Below are 23,220 nucleotides of genomic sequence, written 5' to 3' on the forward strand. Positions count from 1 at the left end.
TAGAATTATTTACATTTCACTTACAAATAAGTGATATCCCCATTAGCCGGAACAATTGGTGCAGAACACTTCCAAGGATGAAAGATTTCCAGGTAACCAGACGATTTTCTCAAACCTGGAAAAATTCCTTATCCCCAGAATCTTTTCAGTTACTGGGAAAAGTTTCCTAGTATCTAAGCTAGACCTCTTGCACAGACGCACACTAGCCCACTTACCCAGAATATTTCTGAGTGCTGAGGATGTTTCCTTTAGTCTAAACTACCGGAGTTCGTAAATGCAGTTCTAATTAAGTTAGAAACTCCATTTCTTTACTACAGTATATAATAATCCAGAAAAGTTTTTCTAAAAGTTTGGTTGAATAAATATATTTCAAAATTTAAAATCTATATGATATGGACATGAATGTAGCTGTGTTACAGCAAAGACTGTTATTTTTCACTCTAATGGAGCAATGTCAGGTGGAGGTAGGGTAGAGGGGGATTAGTGGTCTCATATTACTGACCTGATGGAATGTCAGGTCACCCTTTCTTGGGTAGGGTATTAGAATTCAGGTCTGAAAAATGGCAGATGAAATTCAACGTGGACAAATGTAAAGTACTCAGTATAGGAGATGTAAACAGGGAAACCAGATACCAGATGAACAACGATGCCATAGAAATCCGACTCACGAGAGATTTGGAGTAATGATAAGTAGGAACATTAAGCCAAGTAAACAATGTGTTTTTGCTCAGTAAGGCTAATAAAGTACTTGGGTTCATACAAGGAGTGAGTTACAGAGCTTAGCGAGGTCATCCTAAAACTGTATCTTGCTCTTGTGAGACCACACCTGGATTACGCAGTTCAGTCACACCGTATTACAGAATGGATATAGAATCCTTGGAAGAATTCAGAGGAGAATGACAAGACTAATCCGGGCATTAGGAACCTTGAGTATAGAGACAGGTTAAAGCATCTTAATTTGCACTCCTCGTGGGACGTAGAGCGAGGGGCGACCTGATAGAGGTGTACAAGTGGAAGTCAGGGCTAAACAAAGGGACATTACAAAGGTACTCAAACTATCCAACCAGGAGCGAACTCGTAACAATGGTTTTAAATTAGACAAATTTAGATTTAGGCGGAAATAGGTAAACACTGGTTTGGAAACAGAGTGGTGGATGAATGGAACAAGTTACCAAATATCATCATGAACTCGAATACGCTTAATAGCTTCAAACATAGGTTGGATGCTTATATGAGCAATAGGGGTTGGGTGTAAACGGGACTGCCCGGTTGGGCCAATAGGCCCGCTGCAGTTTCCTCCATTCTTATGTTCTTATGTTCTTATGTTTCGTGTTTATTCAAGACATCTTCAGGTCATGAAACCCACTCGTCCCCACCCAAGAAGGGTGACCTGACATTCCATCAGGTCAGTAATATGAGACCACTAATCCCCCTCCCTCCACCTGACATGAGTCAGGTCAGGTCAGTTACACGAGACCCACTAATCTCCCACAGCTCCATGGGAGTGAAAAATGCCAGTCTTTAACACAGCTTCATTCATGTCCATATCATAAATATAATTTTCAAATATATTGATTTTACTAGACTTTTAGATAAACTATTCTGGATTATTATAGTAAAGAAATGGAGTCTCTAACTTGATCAGAACTGCCTTTTGAAATAGTACTAGTGTACATTGGAATTAAACCCTTTGACAATCTCCGTAAGAGTTTCCCACTATCAGGCAACCGTCTAGATAGTGTAGAAGTTCTTATGCCCTTCTTTGCATGGATCTCTCTGGTGATGTAGTTTATAAACTTACTTTTGACAATTATTGGCCGAATGGCATCACTGTGGTCGATAACTTACATCCCCCACTGCGAACACTAGAAACCTTCTGTGCCTGGGAGCAACGGCATGATAATAGGCATCTTAAAACTGTTGGTAATGTGAACTTGTTCAGGACCGGAAAGATCTAATCCACCTCAATTTGTCGCTGCCTTTCCTGGGGATGAGAATAGACAGAGACATGAAACATTTATATGGCTGCAACAGTTCTATATCACCTTTGTTTTAACAGTTGAATTACAAATTCTGTGAGTAAGGGGTTGGGTTTTGGTGACCCCTTATTAGTAAAACTGGGGAGGCCTCCAACCAAGTCCATGTGAGGCCCTTTGTTGATTTATCTTATGGCCCATATGGAAAAGTCCACCTGTTAACCCCTAGACGACCCGCTGTCTGGCTTCATTGGACGGAGTGGTTGCTATTGGTGGAATAAGGTCTCCTTCCACTTCAACAAACGGCCACCCTTACTACGTCTTGAATTGTTTCCTCCTCCAAAAGTTTCCTCTAGGTTGATAACTGAACCTAGCAGCTGGTCTGTTACCTAGACCCTTCCTCCTTTAAATTTCAAGGTCTCTTAGAACTCCTATAGGAACAATGTGTAATAGCTTGCTCAACAGCTGATCTATACTTAACCTTTAATGTTTGTTCATCAAACAAACCAGAGGAGAAAAAGAGGGGGAAGAATATGCTGTCATCATACTACCATGAAGCATTATTAGTGGCTTGCTTCATAGCTGGGCTTTTAGTTTTTAGGGCTTTCAACAACATTTCCAAAATGAGTTGTACAGGGAATATGATCCTTAATATAGCATATGCAAACATCTGTCTACTTCTGAACTGCCCTCATAGTCCCTTGCTTTAAACTAAGATATGTGACACATCATAATTGCAGACAAAATATCTGCTGCCAACTACAAATTTGAACTCTTCAAGCAACAGTGCAGGCTTAACTAACGGTTTCAATTATATTTCATAACTTATATCAGCATATTTTGGAGACAGCAAATACTGGAACTTAAAAGGAGAATTAAACTTGTGAGCATTCTATCTGGAGATGAATGTTAGAATCTTTCAATATATTGTGACTATAGCCCAGACTTATCTATTTCAGAGATCATTTTGGGCAAAAAGTGTTTAAGAAATTGTAGTATCACCTTCTAAAAACGAATGATGACACAATTTGCTTGGCCTTCCTGTATCTTTGTAAGTGCTGATAGATCAGGAAGTTTTGAAGCAATTTCATAAATACCTTGAATTGAATCCAGAGACTCCAGATGCGGTCGAAAACAAAGACTTAGATCTTACCAATGTTACCCAGGGCCCTGCTGAATCCATCCTTACACTCAATGTTCTCCATCTCAGCTGCGTGGGAGTCGACAGCAGCTGTTTCCACTCATAGTAACCAACACTTTTGCCCCAGGTGGAAGTGGTTGCTTATGGGGACAGAATTGAAGTCAGTCTCAACAGGTTCTCCCTGCTCTAGGGCTGAACACACTGTAACCTCATCCTGATCCTGGAATCCACTAAATCAAGACTGACTAGGTAGGGTTCTTGTAATCTTCTTACTGCCTCATTATCTAGAATATCCAGTTACACCTTTCTTGTAGAAGCGGGTTGGTCTAATCGGGGATTAAGTCTCTTACCTATCTGCCCATAATTCCTAAACTTTCTGCCAACTTGGGATCTTTTTAAATCTTGTGCATTTAGAAATTACTCCTCAAGGCCTTATTCCATCTATTTTTTAATTTAGATCTGCAATAATTCCTTCTTATTATTTCCTGCAACTTGATTAATTTTAAAAAAAAAAATGATCTCATAACAAACTGCACAATCCAATGGTGAAAACAGGTTGTCTGAGACACAGCTGCTACCTGAATTCGCCTGGTAAATAAGGGATCTAACTTGATAATCCAGAAGCTCTACATCCTTGATAATTACATGTAGTATGGTCCCCTTGGGTCATGGGTAAAACTACTACTACTGAATTCACATCCTTTACTGACGGACATTTCCTTGTATGTAGTGTATGAGCTGAACTTTCCAGTCCTTGTAGCTCCTCACTCAACACTAGTTCCCCAGGGACAGTTCCATGGTCTCCTCCATCATCTAGCAGTCCAGAAAACTGTCCTTCATCCTCCAGTTGCACATCACTCATCTAAACTAGGAGGAACACTAGGAGTCACATTGTATCATCATAATAAGACAAGGGAGATAAGATTTTGTCCAAAACATAGTCAATATGACTCGTAACTGTGACATTTTAGTAAGTTAGTTCATTAATATCTCTTATTGTTATATAAGTCACCGGTGTGACAATCATTAACAACTAACTCACTATATCATACACCTCTCCCTTCTCTTATCTCAATTATCCCTCAGCTCAATGAACTTTGTTTCTTCATCAAACTAACTTCATTTAGAGCATTTATATTTTGAGGGATCATCAAGTTCTCTATTGGTTGCCAATCAGGGTGCACAGACATCATCGCTTCAATTAAATAGCTTGAGCTATAATGCCTGAGAGAGCATCAAGTCACCCGGAAGGGTTGACAGTGCTGAGCTGCTACCACAGCGCTCCATTGGCCAACAGCGTTTACCATTACTCTAGCAAGATGTATTGGGTTGAGAATTCTACCCTGACTGGTTCTCATATAACCTATACTGAGGATACAAGGTCCATCCCACCATAACTCTAGATTGCTAATAAGATCGGAAGGTCAGCGTCAGGAAGGATCACTAAGGCTAGGAGCCTCGCTAAAGTTCGCCTGGAAAGGCTGAATCCGCTACTGAGGACTCGAATAAAATAAAAGTTATGAAGAGAAAAACTTAACTCTGGCCTGCATGCTGAGAGTAATTAGAAAACCCAGGGCGGAAGCCCGAAAAGTTTTGTGAACGAACATGAGAAGAGGGAGAGAGATGGCCACATATATCATGGTATTCATACTAGCACGTATATAATTGGGATATATATATATATATATATATATACATATATATATATATATATATATATATATATATATATATATATATATATATATATGTATATATATATATATACATATATATATATATATATATATATATATATATATATATATATATATATATATATATATATATATATATATATATATATATATATATATATATATATATATATATATATATATATATATATATATATATATATATATATATATATATATATATATATATATATATATATATATATATTCGTTCAGTGAAGACGTGCCCGGAAGGGCGAAAAACAACGGCATTCACTAAGTGACTTGAAAGCAGAGGATATTAGTCACTAACGATCTACTGTCTTCCTAACAGAAGACGAGCTGTGATCGCCAAGCTGACCAGACCGTATAAAAAATTGTCCCAAACACAATATCTGAGAGACAAACAAAATATAAGTCACCCGATTTCCTCACCGTGCTAAGATGTATACACACCTTATATAAAATCCTTGTGGCACTCAGTATTTCAGCTATTACAACACAAATTAGCGGAGCCTTCTTCGTGCGTATTTACAGCTGATTCGCCAGGCAAGAATATGACGGTAGCAATGCGTGTGATGGAAGGTGGAGGAGGGGGTTTTGAGAATTGCAATTACATGCCAGGTAGCGACGTGTCCGTTACCTGGCATATAATTGCAATTCTCAAAACCCCCTCCCGCGCCCTCCATCACACGCATTGCTACCGTTTTAATTGCCTGTATGTTGGCCTGGCGAGTTATTGCTAGGAATTAACATACCTAGGTATAAAGCTAGACGTCCCATTCTGGATTGAACAAAAATGGAGTTTTTAGCTTAATTATAACTGCATTTACGGACTCCAGTAGTTTAGCCTCAAGGAAAACATCTCCAGCACCCAGAAACATTCTGTGTGTGCAAGATGTCTAGTTTAGACACTCGGAAACTTTTCCCAGTAACGGGAAAAGATTTCGGGGATAAGGATTTTTTCCGGGTTTGTTAAAGTCGTCAGGTTAGCCGGATATCTCTCATCCCTGGAAGTGCTCTGCACCAGTTGTTCCGGCTAACCGGGATATCACTGTACAAAATAAAACAATAACTTCTTTACACTGGGCACAAAATATCTTAGTAGTTAAGCAAAAATTACAAACTTTACCTTTAACATATACAGTACAGTATATATTGTAATAATAAAAAAAAATACTGTAATTGGGCAACACTGAGCTTAAGGAACATGGAACACAATGGATCAACATATAACAACCAAGAGGTGAGTCACACTCAGCTGGTGGAACACATGCCAGGGTAAGGGAGATGTTTTACTACCAATATTTATTTTCATAAAGTATAAATATTTATGGAGAAAACCATGATGACATCACTTGAATTTAATCCTTATCAAATGGATATTATATTAAAAAACTCAAACTACAACACCGTACACTCTACTTTATAATCGAATACCAAAACTCTTCCACCAATACTGTAATTTGATTTTTAACAAAATATGTAAATAAATTGAGTTGATATCAAAGGAAGTGAGAAAATTTGTGGCCGATGGAGACATCTGGCACCTCCAATCTGAAGAATTGGAGTGATATATGACAAAGGGGAACATGATTCCTTAATGTAAGTATTTGAACAATGGAGCTTATAAATCCTTATGAAAGAATAGTAGGCAACTTCTTCCACTAATATTGTTGTGATTTTTTTAATTTTTTTTGCTATGTAGTGAAAACTGACAACATGCATGTTAGTAAAGAACAAAAAGCAAGCAAGTTAAGGTTTAATAACTTCAGAAAACTGTACCGGGTGGAAATAAATAAATTTCATTTCCATTGACGAGTTAATGATAGGCATTTACATACCTAGGTACTGTATAAAGCTAGACGTCGCATTCAGAACTTTATCACAAAAACTGGTTTTAGAATATTTATTTATTTATTTATTTATTTATTTATTTTATTTATTTATTTTTTATTTTTTATTTATTTTTTTTGTGGCAGAGTCCAATTCAGCAAAACAATTGGCCCTCTCCCTGGGGTCATGTCTACTCCTTACCAACATGAATAATCTTAAGAGTAAACATCAAATTCATTTAATTTACATATTTTGTGAAGAATTTTCCATCCACTTTTGAGTAAGAGGAGGTAATTTTCTTTGAAATTTACCATCACTACATTCATTCCAGCTATGTCTGGATTCAAATTGTTTTTTGGCTTTTTTAGTCATTTTGTTGATGAGTTTTATTTCAAAATATAATTAATGACATAATTAGGACGCAAAGCAACATGCAGGAAGGTTGCTGCTGTTTACATGTACAGTACTGTACAGTATTTTTTTGCTTTAACATCACAGGTCTTTAAGCACATTCTCTAAGTATCCCAGTGCACTAAACAACAACAATAAAAAATTAAGGAATATGATTCTTTGTGGAGGAAGGAGGGTTGGTGCAATGTAATGGTGCCTTAGTGTAAAAACAACTTCACCCATTTATATATATATAAATATATATATATATATATATATATATATATATATATATATATATATATATATATATATATATATATATATATATATATATATATATATACTATATTTAGATATAGTACTTTCGGTTGTTTACCACATGAAAATGGTAGGGCATGTAAGACTCCTGTAATAATTAATAAATCATTAATTAAAGTGGTTATCTACCGTTAAAGTAATAAGTATCACTCATTAATGTTATGTATATTGCCAGAAAATATTATAATATTGTACTTATTGACCACAGCTGACTTATAAGTAGGGTTTTAAGGCTTTAATTAAATTAAGTAAAGCATAGTTAATTCATTAGGTTAGGTCTAGTTTAAGCAAAGGTTAGTAACTGCTCTCAGCCACTATTACATAGTATTAGCATCAGGTATTAACCAACAATATAGGGTCTCAGCTGAGAATTCCACTTAATGTCACAATAACCAGTACAGTACCTAATTAAAATGATTGATATTAAGTATTATACCATTTTTATCTCAGTACAGTGTATTCTGTTATGTCCATCATATATGGAATATACTCTTTATTGAACTGGGAAATAATATTTATTATGTACTCTGGAAAAGAGAAACTAAGTTAATATTTAAGTACTGTACAAGTATTACTCTTTATAAAAAGATTAACTATACATTATAACTTAATATTTAGAATGAAATTGGACTTTTATTTCCATTGAAAACTTCATATGACATATCCTGTAAAACTCATTAATAAAAGATGAAAAAAAAAATCTTCAGTATTAAAAGAATGTACAGTACCAATAGTTTGAAAGTTTGATATATCTTACACTTTTTGAGCCACCATTTTTATAAACAATTCACCTAATCTAATGTCTCTTGGTTGATTCAAATAATATTTTGCAAATTGCATACATAAATTTAAACATAAAATGTAAGCAACTTTCTTTGCTATAAGACCTCATAACATATCCTGTAAACGCTTTAAGTGTGAATGGCAGTCATGTTTTTGTTTATGAGTGATATTACTGTCATTTGATCCCTATGTCTGTCTGAGTTACATAATAGATCTTGTAATATCAACATGGTTGTGCCCGTTAAGAAAGAAAAAAGTATGGCAAATATACTGTACATAAAAAAAATTATACAGGAGGAAAATAGACTATTGGTTGAATAGAAACCAATTTACTATTGTATAACAAAAAACAGATGAAAATTTCACTATGTCGTCAACATTAACTGTCTTAACGGGAACCACAGTAAACTGTCTTAACGGGAACCACAGTAAACTGCCTTAACATTAAACAAAATCCTGTACTGTTATGCAAAGAACAGTACAGTCATGAGGTTTTGTTAAATCGAGTATAGCAACAGCTCTTATATCTTTTAGAAAGGAAGATGCATTTTGTTTTGTTTTGTATACATAATTTTCTATGAGTCAAGTAAATTATTTCTTATGTTTAATTTGAGACATGACTAGTACTATTTAGTAAGCCTTCAGCAGGGCGTGGACTGGTGTAGAATGTATTATATATAAATATTTATGGAAAATGGTTAGAAAAGGGAAAAGCAAGTAGTAGGTATTTGGCTCACAGGTCATAGTGAAACAGAAGTTGGTATAAATAATAATATCTTCATAAAATCACACGGGAAAATGGAAACAACGGAGCACCATATCTTTCGTCTTTATTCAAGACATCTTCAGAGGCAACTCCGTTGTTTCCCTTTTCCCGTGTGATTTTATCAAGATTTATCTTATCCACGTTTTCATTGTGGATCTACATGATATATATATATATATATATATATATATATATATATATATATATATATATATATATATATATATATATATATATATATATATATATATATATATATATATATATATATATATATATATATATATATATACGTATATATATATATTCCCCATTTTAACAGGATTCAAACTGAAGGCATAAATGTGCTCCAACATCCATAGGTTAAAAGATATTCTTGATGGTGTAAACAAATAAGAATCTTTTATAATTTTGAACTCGACTTTTGAAACAACCAAAACTTTTGATTTTACCTTTGCACAGATGGTAAAAAAGAAGACTCAAAAAATTATCTCACTGACAACGTAAATTATCCACGGAAATATTTTCCTAAAATGTAGGAAAATGTAGAAAATGACAAGAGTAAAACACTATATAGTACAGCACTGTACTTGTGTAAGTAAAGTTAGTCACCTCTGCTACAGAAACACTTGGAAGCTGGTCATTAGCTATCAGCATCCTTGCCTTACCATGTCATAGTCTGACAATTCTCTTAAACTCAAGCTTCCTGTATAATATATGGCTATTAGTAATATAAATTTTCATACCTACTTTACCTCATTCTAAGAAATAGCTTTTCAGGTTATTCCGTGATGAATATCAATTGTTTGGAGACTTCCATGTCTTCATTTGTTCAATAACCTTTAGACAATATCATTACCAATGATTGAGCATGAGCATGAGTCAACGTACACCAGCAGTGAGAATCACAGACAACAAACAGTTGTCCTCCAATTAATATGAAGGCCTGAAGTAAACCTGACTAGGGATGAAGGTAAGCAAAGCTCTTGCTTTAATTATGGTTGAAAAGAACACTGGGTTGTACTTTAACAGGCTGAAGTTATTAGCCAATTAGCTCTTGTACAATGGGTTGAATATTGATCAATCCCATAGACTAACTCACTGATAATTAATCTGTCCGAGTGTTGGGAAAGAAAAACAAAAAAATCGTGCTGTAGGGTTTTCGGGGTTGACAAGCTCACTGTGTTCGCCAGGAGTTGGATGAATCAATCAGGTTCTCCAAGTTCGGTATTTAGGGAACAGACCATTCCATACATTTGAGAGCAAATGAGCAAAACCTCGTCAACCTAAGTGAGGCTGCTGCACTAGAATCTCGGGACCACTATATATATGAACTACTGTATTTGTTAACTTCACACACACACAAAAATTCAAAATTGGTAATCCAAACTGTCTTGTAAACCTTGGACTTTCCAATTTAGATCCTGAATTAATTATGAAATACAGCAGTACAGGCACTGTAATTTAATAACTACACATGTTTAACCTAAAGAATATGTTAATCATAAATATACAATAGTGATATTTCAAATGTTAAAATTGGATGCAGTAATTAAAAGAAACTTTTCAATAAGTAGAAAACATCATAAAAATGAAGCATTATTTAACAATAAAAAATTGCTTAATGCAATCTAATATATAAATGGAAAAAATAAATAAAATCATTGAATTTCCTTAACATGCACATGTAAGTAATATAAAAATACAATACTGTATAAGCAATATTGAAAAAAAAGGGTTTTCGCTAAATCCGTGAATATCACAGTTATTCATATAAAAATCATAATGGGTTTTCATTTTCTTTCATGCGCTTTCAAAGGGAGACTTACCGCTTGTGAGTAATGCAGATCCAGCGAGCGTCGAGGGCGTGTCGGCTGGGTGGTGAGCAAGATGTTAACGATTTATTACAACCACCATGATAAGCAAGGTTACTACAAGATCGCTATGGTGCAAAAAGGTTGGAATACATACGCCTTTGTTGGAGTAGTTACTACAAGAGTTACTAAGGTACCAAGGGTTAGCATACATACGCCTTGATTAATGCAGTTACAGGTTCGCTAAGGTGCTGAGGGTACTATATAAACGCCCTGATTAGCAGTTACTACAAGATCGCTATGGAGCTATGTTTTGACATATATGCGCCTGCATACCGGTAATTACTATTAGCTCATTATGGTATTAAGGTTAGCATATACAGTACAGTATGTACATGCCTTGATTAATTCAATTACGTACATTTCATTAAGGTATAGGAATAGCTAATAAAATCCCTGATTAGCAGTTACTGTACTACAAGAGTGCTAAGGTGTTAAGGGTGGTCAGTACAGTATGTGCCTCTGTTAGTAATTACAAAATCAATAAACTACATAAAAGTTATATTTTAATAATTACAAGAATGGTGGCTCCTTCCTGATTGTTGCATTACGTCAAATGAGTATAAAAATAGTACACATTACAGTATATACTCTCACCTCTTGTATGTGGGGTGAGGAAGATAAAAAGTTAATTTGTCTATAGTATTGAATAATTTCAGAAATACATAATGGTCCGTTGTTGTTGTTTCTGCAGGTAGGATCATAAAGTACCAAGCAATAAGTCTTGTTGTTTTTACAACAGACAACATTTAAAATTCTTAAAAATTGGGTCTTATGCAATCTGGTAGAGAACGTTTATTAATCTCCTGCAAAATGTGTAAACGTGTTCCCAATATACAGTTGGATGAGTCGGCTTATAACTTACTGGCCTTTTCATCACAGGTGTCAAGTCATGGGTCATTACCATAGTGGTAACTGAGAAACAGTGTTGGTTTGTTAGCTGCTTGGGTTATCGGTTATGTCTCTGTTATGTACTGTTGGCAAGTACTGGGTATGTACTGGCTCCAGAATGTATCTGTACATGAGCCAGTGTTGGTCAAGTCTAGTCTTGAATCTGTTCCCACTCGGTGCTGTCACAACACTCTGGCAGATTGTTCCACAAGTTCACAACTCTCACTCCAAAAAAGTTTACCCTCACAGTTTTTTTTAACTTCAATCTTAAACTGTGACCCCTAGTGGGGCAGGCATTAACCAGCTTCAGGTATGAACATTCAACTGAGTAATGCCCTCAGAGGTATTTATACACTTCAATTAAGTAATTCCTTACCCGCCTATAGTATAAGCTTGGAAACTATAGAAGTTCCAATCTCTCTAGGTAACTGAGGTGCTGTAGTGCAGGCACCAATATGGTGCCCTCTCTCTAGACATTTTCAATCAACTGACAGTCTCTATCAAATCTTGGGGACCAGATGTGGTGACAGTACTCCAAACAGAGAAACACCTCGCTTTTGAGGAGCGTTATGAGGGTCGCACTGTCTGGGTGTGTAAACGCTCTTCTTATATGACCCAATAGCTTAGATGCTTGATTTACCTTCTTCTCAAAATGGTTTGAGAATTTCAGTTTGTGGTCAACATACACACCCAGGTCCTTTTTTACATTTGGTCTCAGTTTATGATGCTTCCTCATCACGTTGGGACATGTAATACACCTCCTTACAACTGATGCAACCTAGTTACATCCTTTTGCCTTTTGTGATGTTAAATCTTAACAGCCATTTGTTTGCCACTCCTTAAGTTGACAGAGATCTTCCTGTAACATTTCACAGTCCACTTGATTCCCAATTTCCACAAATAACTTGGCATCATCAGCAAATGTTTGTATGGGGGAATGTACAGCTTCTGGCATGTCATTTATGAAACAAACAAACACATCAATCCCAGGACGCTACCCTGTGGAACCCAGCTTGTTACTGGTACACATGACGATTTCATGCCATTAATCATCACACACTTATGGTCAAGAAGAAAGTCTCTGATCAAAAATTAGGACGCTTTCCTGAATTTCGTACCCTTCCAGTTTAATTTTCAGCCTTTCGTGGGGTACACTGTCGAATGCCTTGGCATAGTCTAGAAATTTATTATCAATATTGCCACCACAATCTAGGATTTGAGTTCAAACATCCAATAACTTAAGTAATTGCATCAAGCAGGAGCATCCCGGCATAAAACCTTGGTGGCAATCCTTCACAAGGTTGTTTCATAGTAGATGGTCTATCATGGCACCCAGTATAATTATCTCTAGTACTGTACTTTGCACACTATGCTGGTCAAGCTCACCAGTCTATATTTGTGGAGCAGCTATCTCGTTGTTTGAATAGAGGACTCACATATTCCATTTCCAATCACTGGGGATCTTTTGCTCATCCATGCATTTACAGAACAGGATCTTCAGGGGCTCAGCAAGCTCGTTGCACAACTCTCTTAACACTCTGGGATGCACCATGTCAGGGGCCTGGACTCTTATGAACCTTTAGCTTTGACAATTTGTTTCTGATACATGCCTCTGAGAACTCAATGTGCAACAGCACTGTGTCAACCTGTCATTCATGAAAAGCAGGGAGTTTATTCACATTCCTCTCTTCTGAAATTGAGGAAAAACAATTATTTATCACCTTTGTCTTGTCCTGCTTTGTGTCTGTGTAACTACCATCTACAAGTCTCAGATCTGATATGCCCACACTTGTCTTTAATGTAAATTTTTTGTATCAGTAGAAAGCCTGTGGGTTTGATTTGGCCTCGTTTGTGATCTGCCTCTGGAACTCTTTTTTAGCCTTTCTACTCTCTGACTTGGGTTAGTTTCTGAACCTAGCACTCATCCTTCTATCCTGTTCATCATTTGTCACACCCCATCTCTTGAAATTCTGAGGTTTTTTCTTAATTTGTCAACCTCTGCATGGTTCACATGTAACGGTCTCCTTGTAGTCCTGCAGCCAGTCGGTTTGGACTTGGGTATATATCTATTATCAAATAATTCACTTTACTGGCTATGATATTCAGAGTAGTATCTGCATTCTTGTTTCTCAGCTAGTCAGGCCACTAGACACCCCTTATCTCTAACCTCATCCTGTTCTAATTGTCATTGTAATATTTGAACCTTGGCCAACAGTTAAGTCTTAAGGTCAACATCACATAATGGCTGGTGCTGATGGGGGTTAGGTGTTCCAACTTGGCGACCATACCCTCGTCATTAGTCATGATGAGGTCCAGCAGTTTAGGTGTTTGTTTCTCTCTATAGTGAGTCGGATCTTTAACATGTTCAAATAGGAAATTGTCTCTCAGAGTTACTATAAAAAAAAGAGTTGCAGGATAAATACGGTCATTTAGTGTAAATTCATTCCTCCAGTCGATATCGCAATTGTTGAATCCCTCATGACAAGGAGGTGGCTAGAGTTGAGCACCATTGCATTGTCTACTATGGCTCTTCAGTTCCCTTGGTTTAATGAGCTACAATTCAGGTACCTATTGATACAACCAATAATGAATAAGTCTCTCCCCTTCAGTGTATAATTTTACACCACTTTGATTCTTCAAAACATCCTCCCCTGCACTCTCACCTGGCTGACTTTAAGGTCTTGCCCGAGAAAGGTTCGTTTATGAATCCTATCCATCTATATTAAACTCACAATCCTCCAGGGTTGATCCTCCTGTTCTTATACAACAGTTCTACAATACCTACTACAGTATATCAGGTTGATGGGTCTTGAGTAAGTTTTGAACTCCATTCTCTTGTCAAGGAAAGTGTCAAAAAGGTTTATCTAATATAACTGAAATGCGTGTGCAGTAAAAAAAACACATAGAATCTGATACAAAACTCTTCCATAGTGTATGAATAACCTACACACTCTTCCATAATGTCTGACTAACCTATACAATTTTTACATGGTGTCTCACTAACCTAGACACTCTTCCATTGTATGTAACTAACCAACAATTCTAACATAGAAAAAATATAATCAGGCTTTCCTTTTCTATGTTTAAATTTAAATAAATTGATGCTTATATACAGGACATGTGATGGTTTATGATTTCTAATTAATTTTTCAGGAAAACTATAACCTACCAATTATAATTATACAGTACTGTATACTGTATACAGTGGCATAGTAAGGAGTGGGGGGGGGGGAGGGGAAATTGCTTAAAAGTAGGGCCAAACAATAGACGGGGCAAACAAGGCAGTTGCCTCAGGTCTCCACCCCTCAAAATCTTAAAAAAATAAAATAAATAAGAGAAAAAAAGACGGTTTTTATAAATCACAGCTATCTCTGCTGTTGCCTTTTCAACCCAGACATTAGCTTATTTACTAAGAGAAAAGGTTTTACAAGTGGAGGAAGTTGAATCCTCGAATATCTGAGCATGAATAAAATCTAGGGCATGAGGAGGTATCTATTAAGTGGGAAGAGATGTGTATTCACCGAGAAAGAAGAGCAACAATAGATCATGACATGTAACGTCAAATTGAAAGTACCTGTGCTGTAAAGCGGTAACGTGGCAAAGTGGTGTGCCACGCTCAGATGTATTCTTGATGGCGTTATGCTCCTAGCACAGCAAAATTTTGCTAATAGAGGACAGAGAGAGTCGTTTACCAAAATAATCTAATAACCCAGGGAATTTTCTGACACTGATGCAACTGCTCGGAAAAGACAATCTGGTAATGAGGGAACATTAACCACAATCCAAAGTGTTTCTCAATCAACAGTCACATATCTCTCACCCATAATTAAAAATTAATTCTTACAACTCCTAGGTAGCCGAGTCAAGTCAGACATCATCAAGGAGATCAAAATAACAAAATATTATGCCCCATTTCTTGGATAGTTCTACAGATCAGTCACACATTATCAAATATCCTAAATGTAGAGGAACCGTTTCTTGATTTTATTGAGTTGGAAGGCAAAACAGCAGATGTTTTAATGGACCAAGTTATTTGCAAGCTGCAAGAAGACAACCTCGATGTAAAGAACCTTCATGGTCAGAGGTATGACAATGCTGCAAAGATAGCTGGGTTTCACAGTACTGTAGTGTACAAAAGCGAATCATAGATATAAATCCAAATGCTGTTTTCATTCCCTGTACAAACCATTCACTGAATTTGGCTGGGGTTCTTGCTGTTGCCACCACAGTGCATATCATGATAATTGAGAAATTATACAAGTGTTTTCTGTTTTAACTTCCAGCTGGAACATCTCCCAGCAGTTTGTCCCAGGGAAGATAGTGAAACAAGTTTCTGAGACAAGATTGAACTCCAAGTATGATGCAGTTGATGTGGTTTGGTCCCACCAACATGAAATATTTGAAGCTCTGGAGCATCTTCACGATAGTAACACTGAGACACAGTACATACAAACAAATGCAGCTATTTAGCTAAACAACATGATGGCCAACAGTTGCTCTGCATACTTGTTCTTTTGGTAGCCAATGCGAACAGAGATTGATGAAACCCTAAAATTATCTAGGCAGCTGGGCTTGGGCTAGATGCCTCTGCTCTTAAGATGGGTGCCCTTGTGTTATATTTAGAAAATGAATGGGATAGCACTGTAAAGGAGGCACATACCAAAGCCATCGACTTTTGAAAGCAATTGGGGCTCTCCATAGACAGGTGGACATGGAGGTAGAATTGAGTGCCAGGAGAGGCCAGAGACACAGATGTCTTAAGATGGGAGCAGTATGAAATCTTGGACCAGTTACCTGAGGAAATACTGTGACCCGACATACCAACCAGACGTGTGACATGAGCAAGAAGTTTGGATTTCTTACATCCCTCTCTTACCTGATGCACCTGTCATATGACAGAAAGATTATAAAGAAAATTGCTCACCTGACAGACAACTACCACAATACCATTGCAGGTAACTTACAGACAGAAATTTAATAATTGCATAGACACATTAGAATGTATGAGGAACCAACTGGGAAGGAAATGGTGGATTGGAAGGCACATAAAATCCTTCAATATATTTTTCAGTGAGGATTGAGGAGTCGTTCCCCAACCTTCTCATCATACTTAGGCGATTTTTCACCATGTGTGTCAGTATCACAACATGTGATAGAAGCTTCTCCAAATTTAATGTAATCAAGAATTACCTCAGTTCCACAATGAGTCAGGCTAGGCTTAACCTTACTACATATTCTTTCCATTGAGATATCACTGAGTCAGTGAACTTTCATGCTTTGATAGACAAGTTTTCCTTACTGAAGGCAAAGAAAAAAATTCAAATAAATCATTTGCAACAAAAAGTGACTCTAGTCTGTTCACTCAAAGCTTACAACTGAGGCCTTGGGTCAGTTTGTAGCAAGGCAGCTGATTGGCTGACAGACAGACATGGAAAAAGTCACTACAGTTCTTTACTATTAAATCCAAAGTACGTATTTATATTCTGATATCTTATGTTGGTCTCTGATAATTTCCACACTAGAGGAAGCAAAAATTAGCATGTGAAACACTCTGGTAATATAAATATCTTTAACAGAACACAAACATGATTAACAAAATTCTGACACTTAAACACCACCTCACCACGTGATGTCCGTATCATAAAACAACATCTTCCCTTGAAGAGGGTCGTCGTGTTTCAACCCGAGTTTTAAACAAAATGAGTCCTAAGGACACCGCAGTATAGTACTTAACGGGGTGGTGTGCCGGTAAAATTAAGTAATTCCAATATTATAAATTAATTTTATTGGAATTAGTTAATTTTACAGCCACACCACCTCGTTAAGTACTGTATTGCGGTGTCCCCCAGGACTCATTTAGTTCAAAACTCGGGTTAAAACACGACGACCCTCTTCAAGGGAAGATGTTGTATAATAATACGGGCCCTTGGAGTGAAGTGGAGGATGTTACTGAAAATTTGTAATCTTTTTCTTATTCTCTTCAAGGTATTTGTAGCGACTGAAGACTAGCTACACGTTGTTTTCTATTTGTATTTAAACTGTTATAGATTAATGCAATGTAATGTAACCTAACAGATGCCTAATACATTTTTGTTACTAGTTGTTTTGTTCTTGTAACTGTTGTTCAGTCGGCTGGCTGACTTGGCTGCACTTGGTTCGAGGCAGCTTCGTTCAGTGAGCAGGTATATACAGTATACTTGTGGGTGGCCTCGGAACAGTCACTGACTCTCACTCAGCGCTTCAGCACAGTTCTCCTCACCACACAAATAAACTTATGAACATAAGAACATACGAATGGAGGAAACTGCAGCTGGCCGATTGGCCCATACTGGGCATCCCATTTACACCCAACTCCTATTGCTCATATCAGCATCCAACCTATGTTTGAAGCTATCCAGCATATTCGAGTTAATGATGATATTTGGTAACTTGTTCCACTCATCCACTACTCTGTTTCCAAACCAATGTTTACCTATTTAGCGCCTAAATCTAAATTTGTCTAATTTAAAACCATTGTTACGAATTCGATCCTGGTTGGATAGTTTGAGTACCTTTGTAATGTCCCCTTTGTTTAGCCCTGACTTCCATTTATACACCTCTATCAAGTCGAACTCGGTCTACGTCTCTCGAGGGAGTGCAAATTAAGATGCTTTAACCTGTCTCTATACTCAAGGTTCCTAATGCCCGGGATTAGTCTTGTCATTCTCCTCTGAATTCTTTCCAAGGATTCTATATCCATTCTGTAATACGGTGGCCAGAACTGAACTGCGTAATCCAGGTGAGGTCTCACAAGCGCAAGATATAATCTTAAGATGACCTCGCTAGTCTTGTAACTAACACTCCTTTGTATGAACCCAAGTACTTTATTAGCCTTGTTACGAGCAAAAACACATTGCTTACTTGGCTTAAGGTTCCTACTTATCACTACTCCTAAATCTCTCTCGCAGTCGGATTTCTCAATGGCATCGTTGTTCATCTTCTATACTGAGTACTTTACATTTGTCCACGTTGAATTTCATCTGCCATTTTTCAGACCATTCGAAAAATTTGTTTAGATCTTCCTGTAGTTTTGCTGAGTCCTCGTCAGATCTAATTACACGTCCTATTTTAGTGTCATCAGCAAATTTACTTATGTTGCTCTCTATGCCGATATCTATGTCGTTTATGTATATAATAAATAATTATGGTCCAAGTACTGAGCCTTGGGGAACTCTACTAGTGACGTTGCTCCAATGGGATTTAGTGCCCTTAATGCTCACTTGCTGTTTCTTGTCCTGTAACCACGCCCTAATCCATTTAAGGCTATTACTTTTGATGCCATGTGCTTCTAACTTTCTAACTTTCTAATTAGTCTTTCGTGGGGGACTCTGTCGAAGGCTTTGCTAAAGTCGAGATATACCACAACAGAATTGTGCCCCTCGTCCACCCATTCAAAAACTGATGAAAAGAATGTTAATAGAGCAGTTAGACATGAACGCTCGCTTGTGAAGCCATGCTGGGAATCATTGATCAATTGGTGCTTCTCCAGGTGATTTCGAATAGAGTTTGAAATACTTGCTTCCAGTAATTTGCCTACTATTGATGTTAGACTGATTGAATGGTAGTTAGAGGATAGTGATATATCCCCCTTCTTGAAAATCATTATTACATTCGCTATCCTCCAGGATTCTCGTACTACACCTGTTTTTAGGGACATGTTAAACAACTTTGCTAAGGGAATACTAAGCTCTTCCTTACATTCCTTTAATACTCTGGCAAATATCTCATCGGGACCAGGTGACTTATTAGGCTTTAGTTTGTCTATTTGCTTACTAACATCATTACTAGTCACTACTATCTCGCTTAATTTGTTTCCTTCACTCTCTCTGAATACAGTCGGTGCCTCGGGTATCATGTTTAAATTTTCGGTGGTGAAAACTGCTGAAAAATATTTATTCAGATTATTGCTCATTTCTCCGTCGTTATCAGGTAGCTCGCCGGTATCTGACTGTATTGGTCCAATCTTTTCTCGTGTTTTAGTTTGATCCATTTGATAGAATCCCTTGGGGTTTGTCTTCGTCTCCCTAGCTATCTTCACCTCATTATTCCTCTTTGCTTTCCTTATCTCAGTCTTAACCCTACTGGCCAATACCTTATAATAATCCCGGAGGTAAATTTTGCCACAATTTATCTTTCTACCTATAGCCTTCCTTTGGCCAATAATGTTCTTTAAATAATTATTTATCCATTTAGGTTCATTGTTGTCTGATCTGAGTTTTTCGTATGGTATGTTCTGCCTTTGTGCATTAAGTAACTCATTATTTTAATTGTCGTGAAACTCGGCAACCTCAGATCTCGTTTTCAGGTCGGTTTCAACCGTCAGGTTCATGGGTGGGGTGAGGGCGGTGTAGTTCACCCCCACGCCTGATACCCCTTCTCTCAACTGCCTCTACAAACTATCAAAGTTTGCCCTTCTAAAATCTGGGACTTTTGTGGAATTTGTCTTACGTTTGCCCTGAAAATCTAACTGGAATCTAATTTCTTTGTGATCGCTGTTTGCAAGTTCGTTCCCTTCCTCGACATTGCTAATGAGGTTTTCTCTGTTCGACAGAACTAAATCGAGTATATTATTACCCCGGGTGGGTTCGGTTATATGTTGACTTAGGAAACAGTCCTGGATCGTTTCGAGAAAATCCTCTGATTCTGAGTTACCCGTAAGGTCAATCCAATCTATTTGGCCAAGGTTAAAGTCGCCTACTAAACAGACTTTGTTGTGTATGGAAGCCCTGCGCATTTCATCCCAGATAAGTCGCTCATTAACTCTATCAAGATTGGGAGGTCTATATATTACTCCTGTGATTAATTTTTCCCTTCCGTATCTTAGCCTGAATTTTCTTCCTGAATCCAGTGCTACATATTAATGTTATCAGTGTTCCACATGCGAATTTTTGCTTCCATAGTGTGGAAATTATCAGAGATCAACATAGAATAGTTAATATCCCTTAAGATATCAGAATATAAAGAACTGTACTGACTTTTCCCGTGTCTATGAACCAGCCAATGAGCAGGCTTGCTACAAACTGACCCTAGGCGTCAGTTAAAAGCTTGAATGAACAGTCTATAGATGTGAGTTAATGGTTCTGGAAAACTAAAAAAAAAGTGTCGGTCATTAATTAAAATCACACCTCTCACATTACACTACCGTCCACACCTCTCACACTACACAAACCCTCCACACCTCACACTACACTACCCTCCACACCTCTCACACTACACTACACTCCACACCTCTCACACTACACTACCCTCCACACCTCTCACACAACACTACCCTCCACACCTCACATTATACTACCCTCCACACCTCTCACACTACACTACCCTCCACACCTCACACTACACTACCCTCCATACCTCTCACACTACACTACCCTCCACACCTCTCATTACACACACCTCACCTCTCACACTACACTACCCTCCACACCTCTCACACTACACTCCCTCCACACCTCTCACACAACACTACCCTCCACACCTCCATTATACTACCCTCCACACCTCTCACACTACACTACCCTCCACACCTCACACACACTAACCTCCATACCTCTCACTACACTACCCTCCACACACCTCTCACATTACACACTACCCTCCACACTCACACTACACACTACCCTCCACACCTCTCACATTACACACCCTCCACACCTCATTACACTACCCTCCACACCTCTCACACTACACTACCCTCCACACCTCACACTACACTACCCTCCACCTCACACTACTACCCTCCACACCTCACACTACACTACCCTCCACACCTCACACTACACTACCATCCCTCTCACACTACACTACCCTCCACACCTCTCACACTACACTACCCTCACACCTCTCACATTACTACCCTCCACACCTCTCACACTACACACCCTCCACCTCTCACACTACACTACCCTCCACACTTCACACTACACCCTCCCACACCTCTCACACTACACTACCCTCACACCTCTCACACTACACTACCCTCCACACCTCTCACACAACACTGCCACTCACCTCACACATTACACACTACCCTCCACACCTCTCACACTACACTACCCTCCACACACCTCACACTACACTACCCTCCACACACTCTCACACTACACTACCCACTCCTCACACACACACCCTCCACACCTCACACTACACTACCTCCCTCACACTACCTCCACCTCACACTACACACCCTCCACACCTCACACTACTACCCTTCACCTCACACACTACCCTCCATACCTCTCACTACACTACCTCCACCTCTCACACTACACTACCCTCCACACCTCTCACACTACACTACCCTCCACCTCTCACTACTACCCTCCACACCTCTCACTACACTACCCTCCCACACCTCTCACATCACACTACCCTCCACCTCTCACACTACACTACCCTCCACACCTCACACTACTACCCTCCACAGCTCACACTACATTACCCTCCACCTCTCATTACACTACCCTCCCACATCTCTCACACTACACTACCCTCCACACCTCTCACACTACACTACCCTCCACACCTCACACTACACTACCTCCACCTCACACCATCTACCCTCCACACCTCTCACATTACACCCTCCACCTCTCACATACACTACCCTCCACACCTCTCACACTATACTACCCTCAACACCTCACACTACACTACCCTCACACCTCTCACTACACTACATCACCTCACTACACTACCCTCCACCTCTCACTACACTACCCTCCACACCTCACACTACACTACACTCCACACCTCACACTACACTCCCTCCACACCTCTCACTACACTACCCTCCACACCTCACACTACACTACCATCCACACCTTTCCACTACACTACCCTCCACACCTCACATATACTACCCTCCACACCTCACTACCCTCCACACCTCACACTACACTACCCTCCTCACCTCGCACTACCTTCCCTCCACACCTCACACTACACTATTCTCCATACCTCTCACACTACACTAATCTCCACACCCTCTCACACTGCACTACCCTCCACACCTCTCACACTACACTATACTCTCTACACCTCACACTACACTACCCTCCACCTCTCCACTCTACACTACCCTCCACCTCACTACACTATCCTCCACACCTCTCACACTCACACTACCCTCCACACCTCTCACACTACACTACCCTCCACCTCTCACACTACACTACCCCTCCACACCTCTCACTACACTACCTCCAAATCTCTCATACTACCTACCCTCCACACCTCACACTACACTACCCTCTACACCTCTCACACTACACTGCCCTCCACACCTCACACTACACTACCCTCCACAACTCTCCTCTACACTACCCTCCACCTCCACACTACACTATCCTCCATACCTCTCACACTACACTACCCTCCACCTCCTACAATACCCCTCCACCTACTACTACCCTCCACCTCACTACACTACCCTCCACCTCTCCTATCCTCCACACCTCACTACCCTCCCACACCTCACACTACCCTC

At 38.5% G+C, this 23,220-nt stretch overlaps 1 protein-coding gene across 1 annotated transcript in view; it reads right to left on the minus strand.

The window, feature by feature from the left end:
- LOC121862401 (SCY1-like protein 2) overlaps positions 1–23,220 on the minus strand; it is a 225,703-nt gene that overhangs the window by 28,435 nt on the left and 174,048 nt on the right. The window contains exon 7 of the mRNA XM_042360665.1: positions 10,758–10,802. Coding sequence (XP_042216599.1) covers positions 10,758–10,802 — 45 coding nt within the window. The remainder of the gene's footprint in view (positions 1–10,757; positions 10,803–23,220) is intronic.

Source organism: Homarus americanus, unplaced genomic scaffold (assembly GCF_018991925.1).
Source record: "Homarus americanus isolate GMGI-L3 unplaced genomic scaffold, GMGI_Hamer_2.0 scaffold31037, whole genome shotgun sequence".
NCBI classification, from domain to species: domain Eukaryota; kingdom Metazoa; phylum Arthropoda; class Malacostraca; order Decapoda; family Nephropidae; genus Homarus; species Homarus americanus.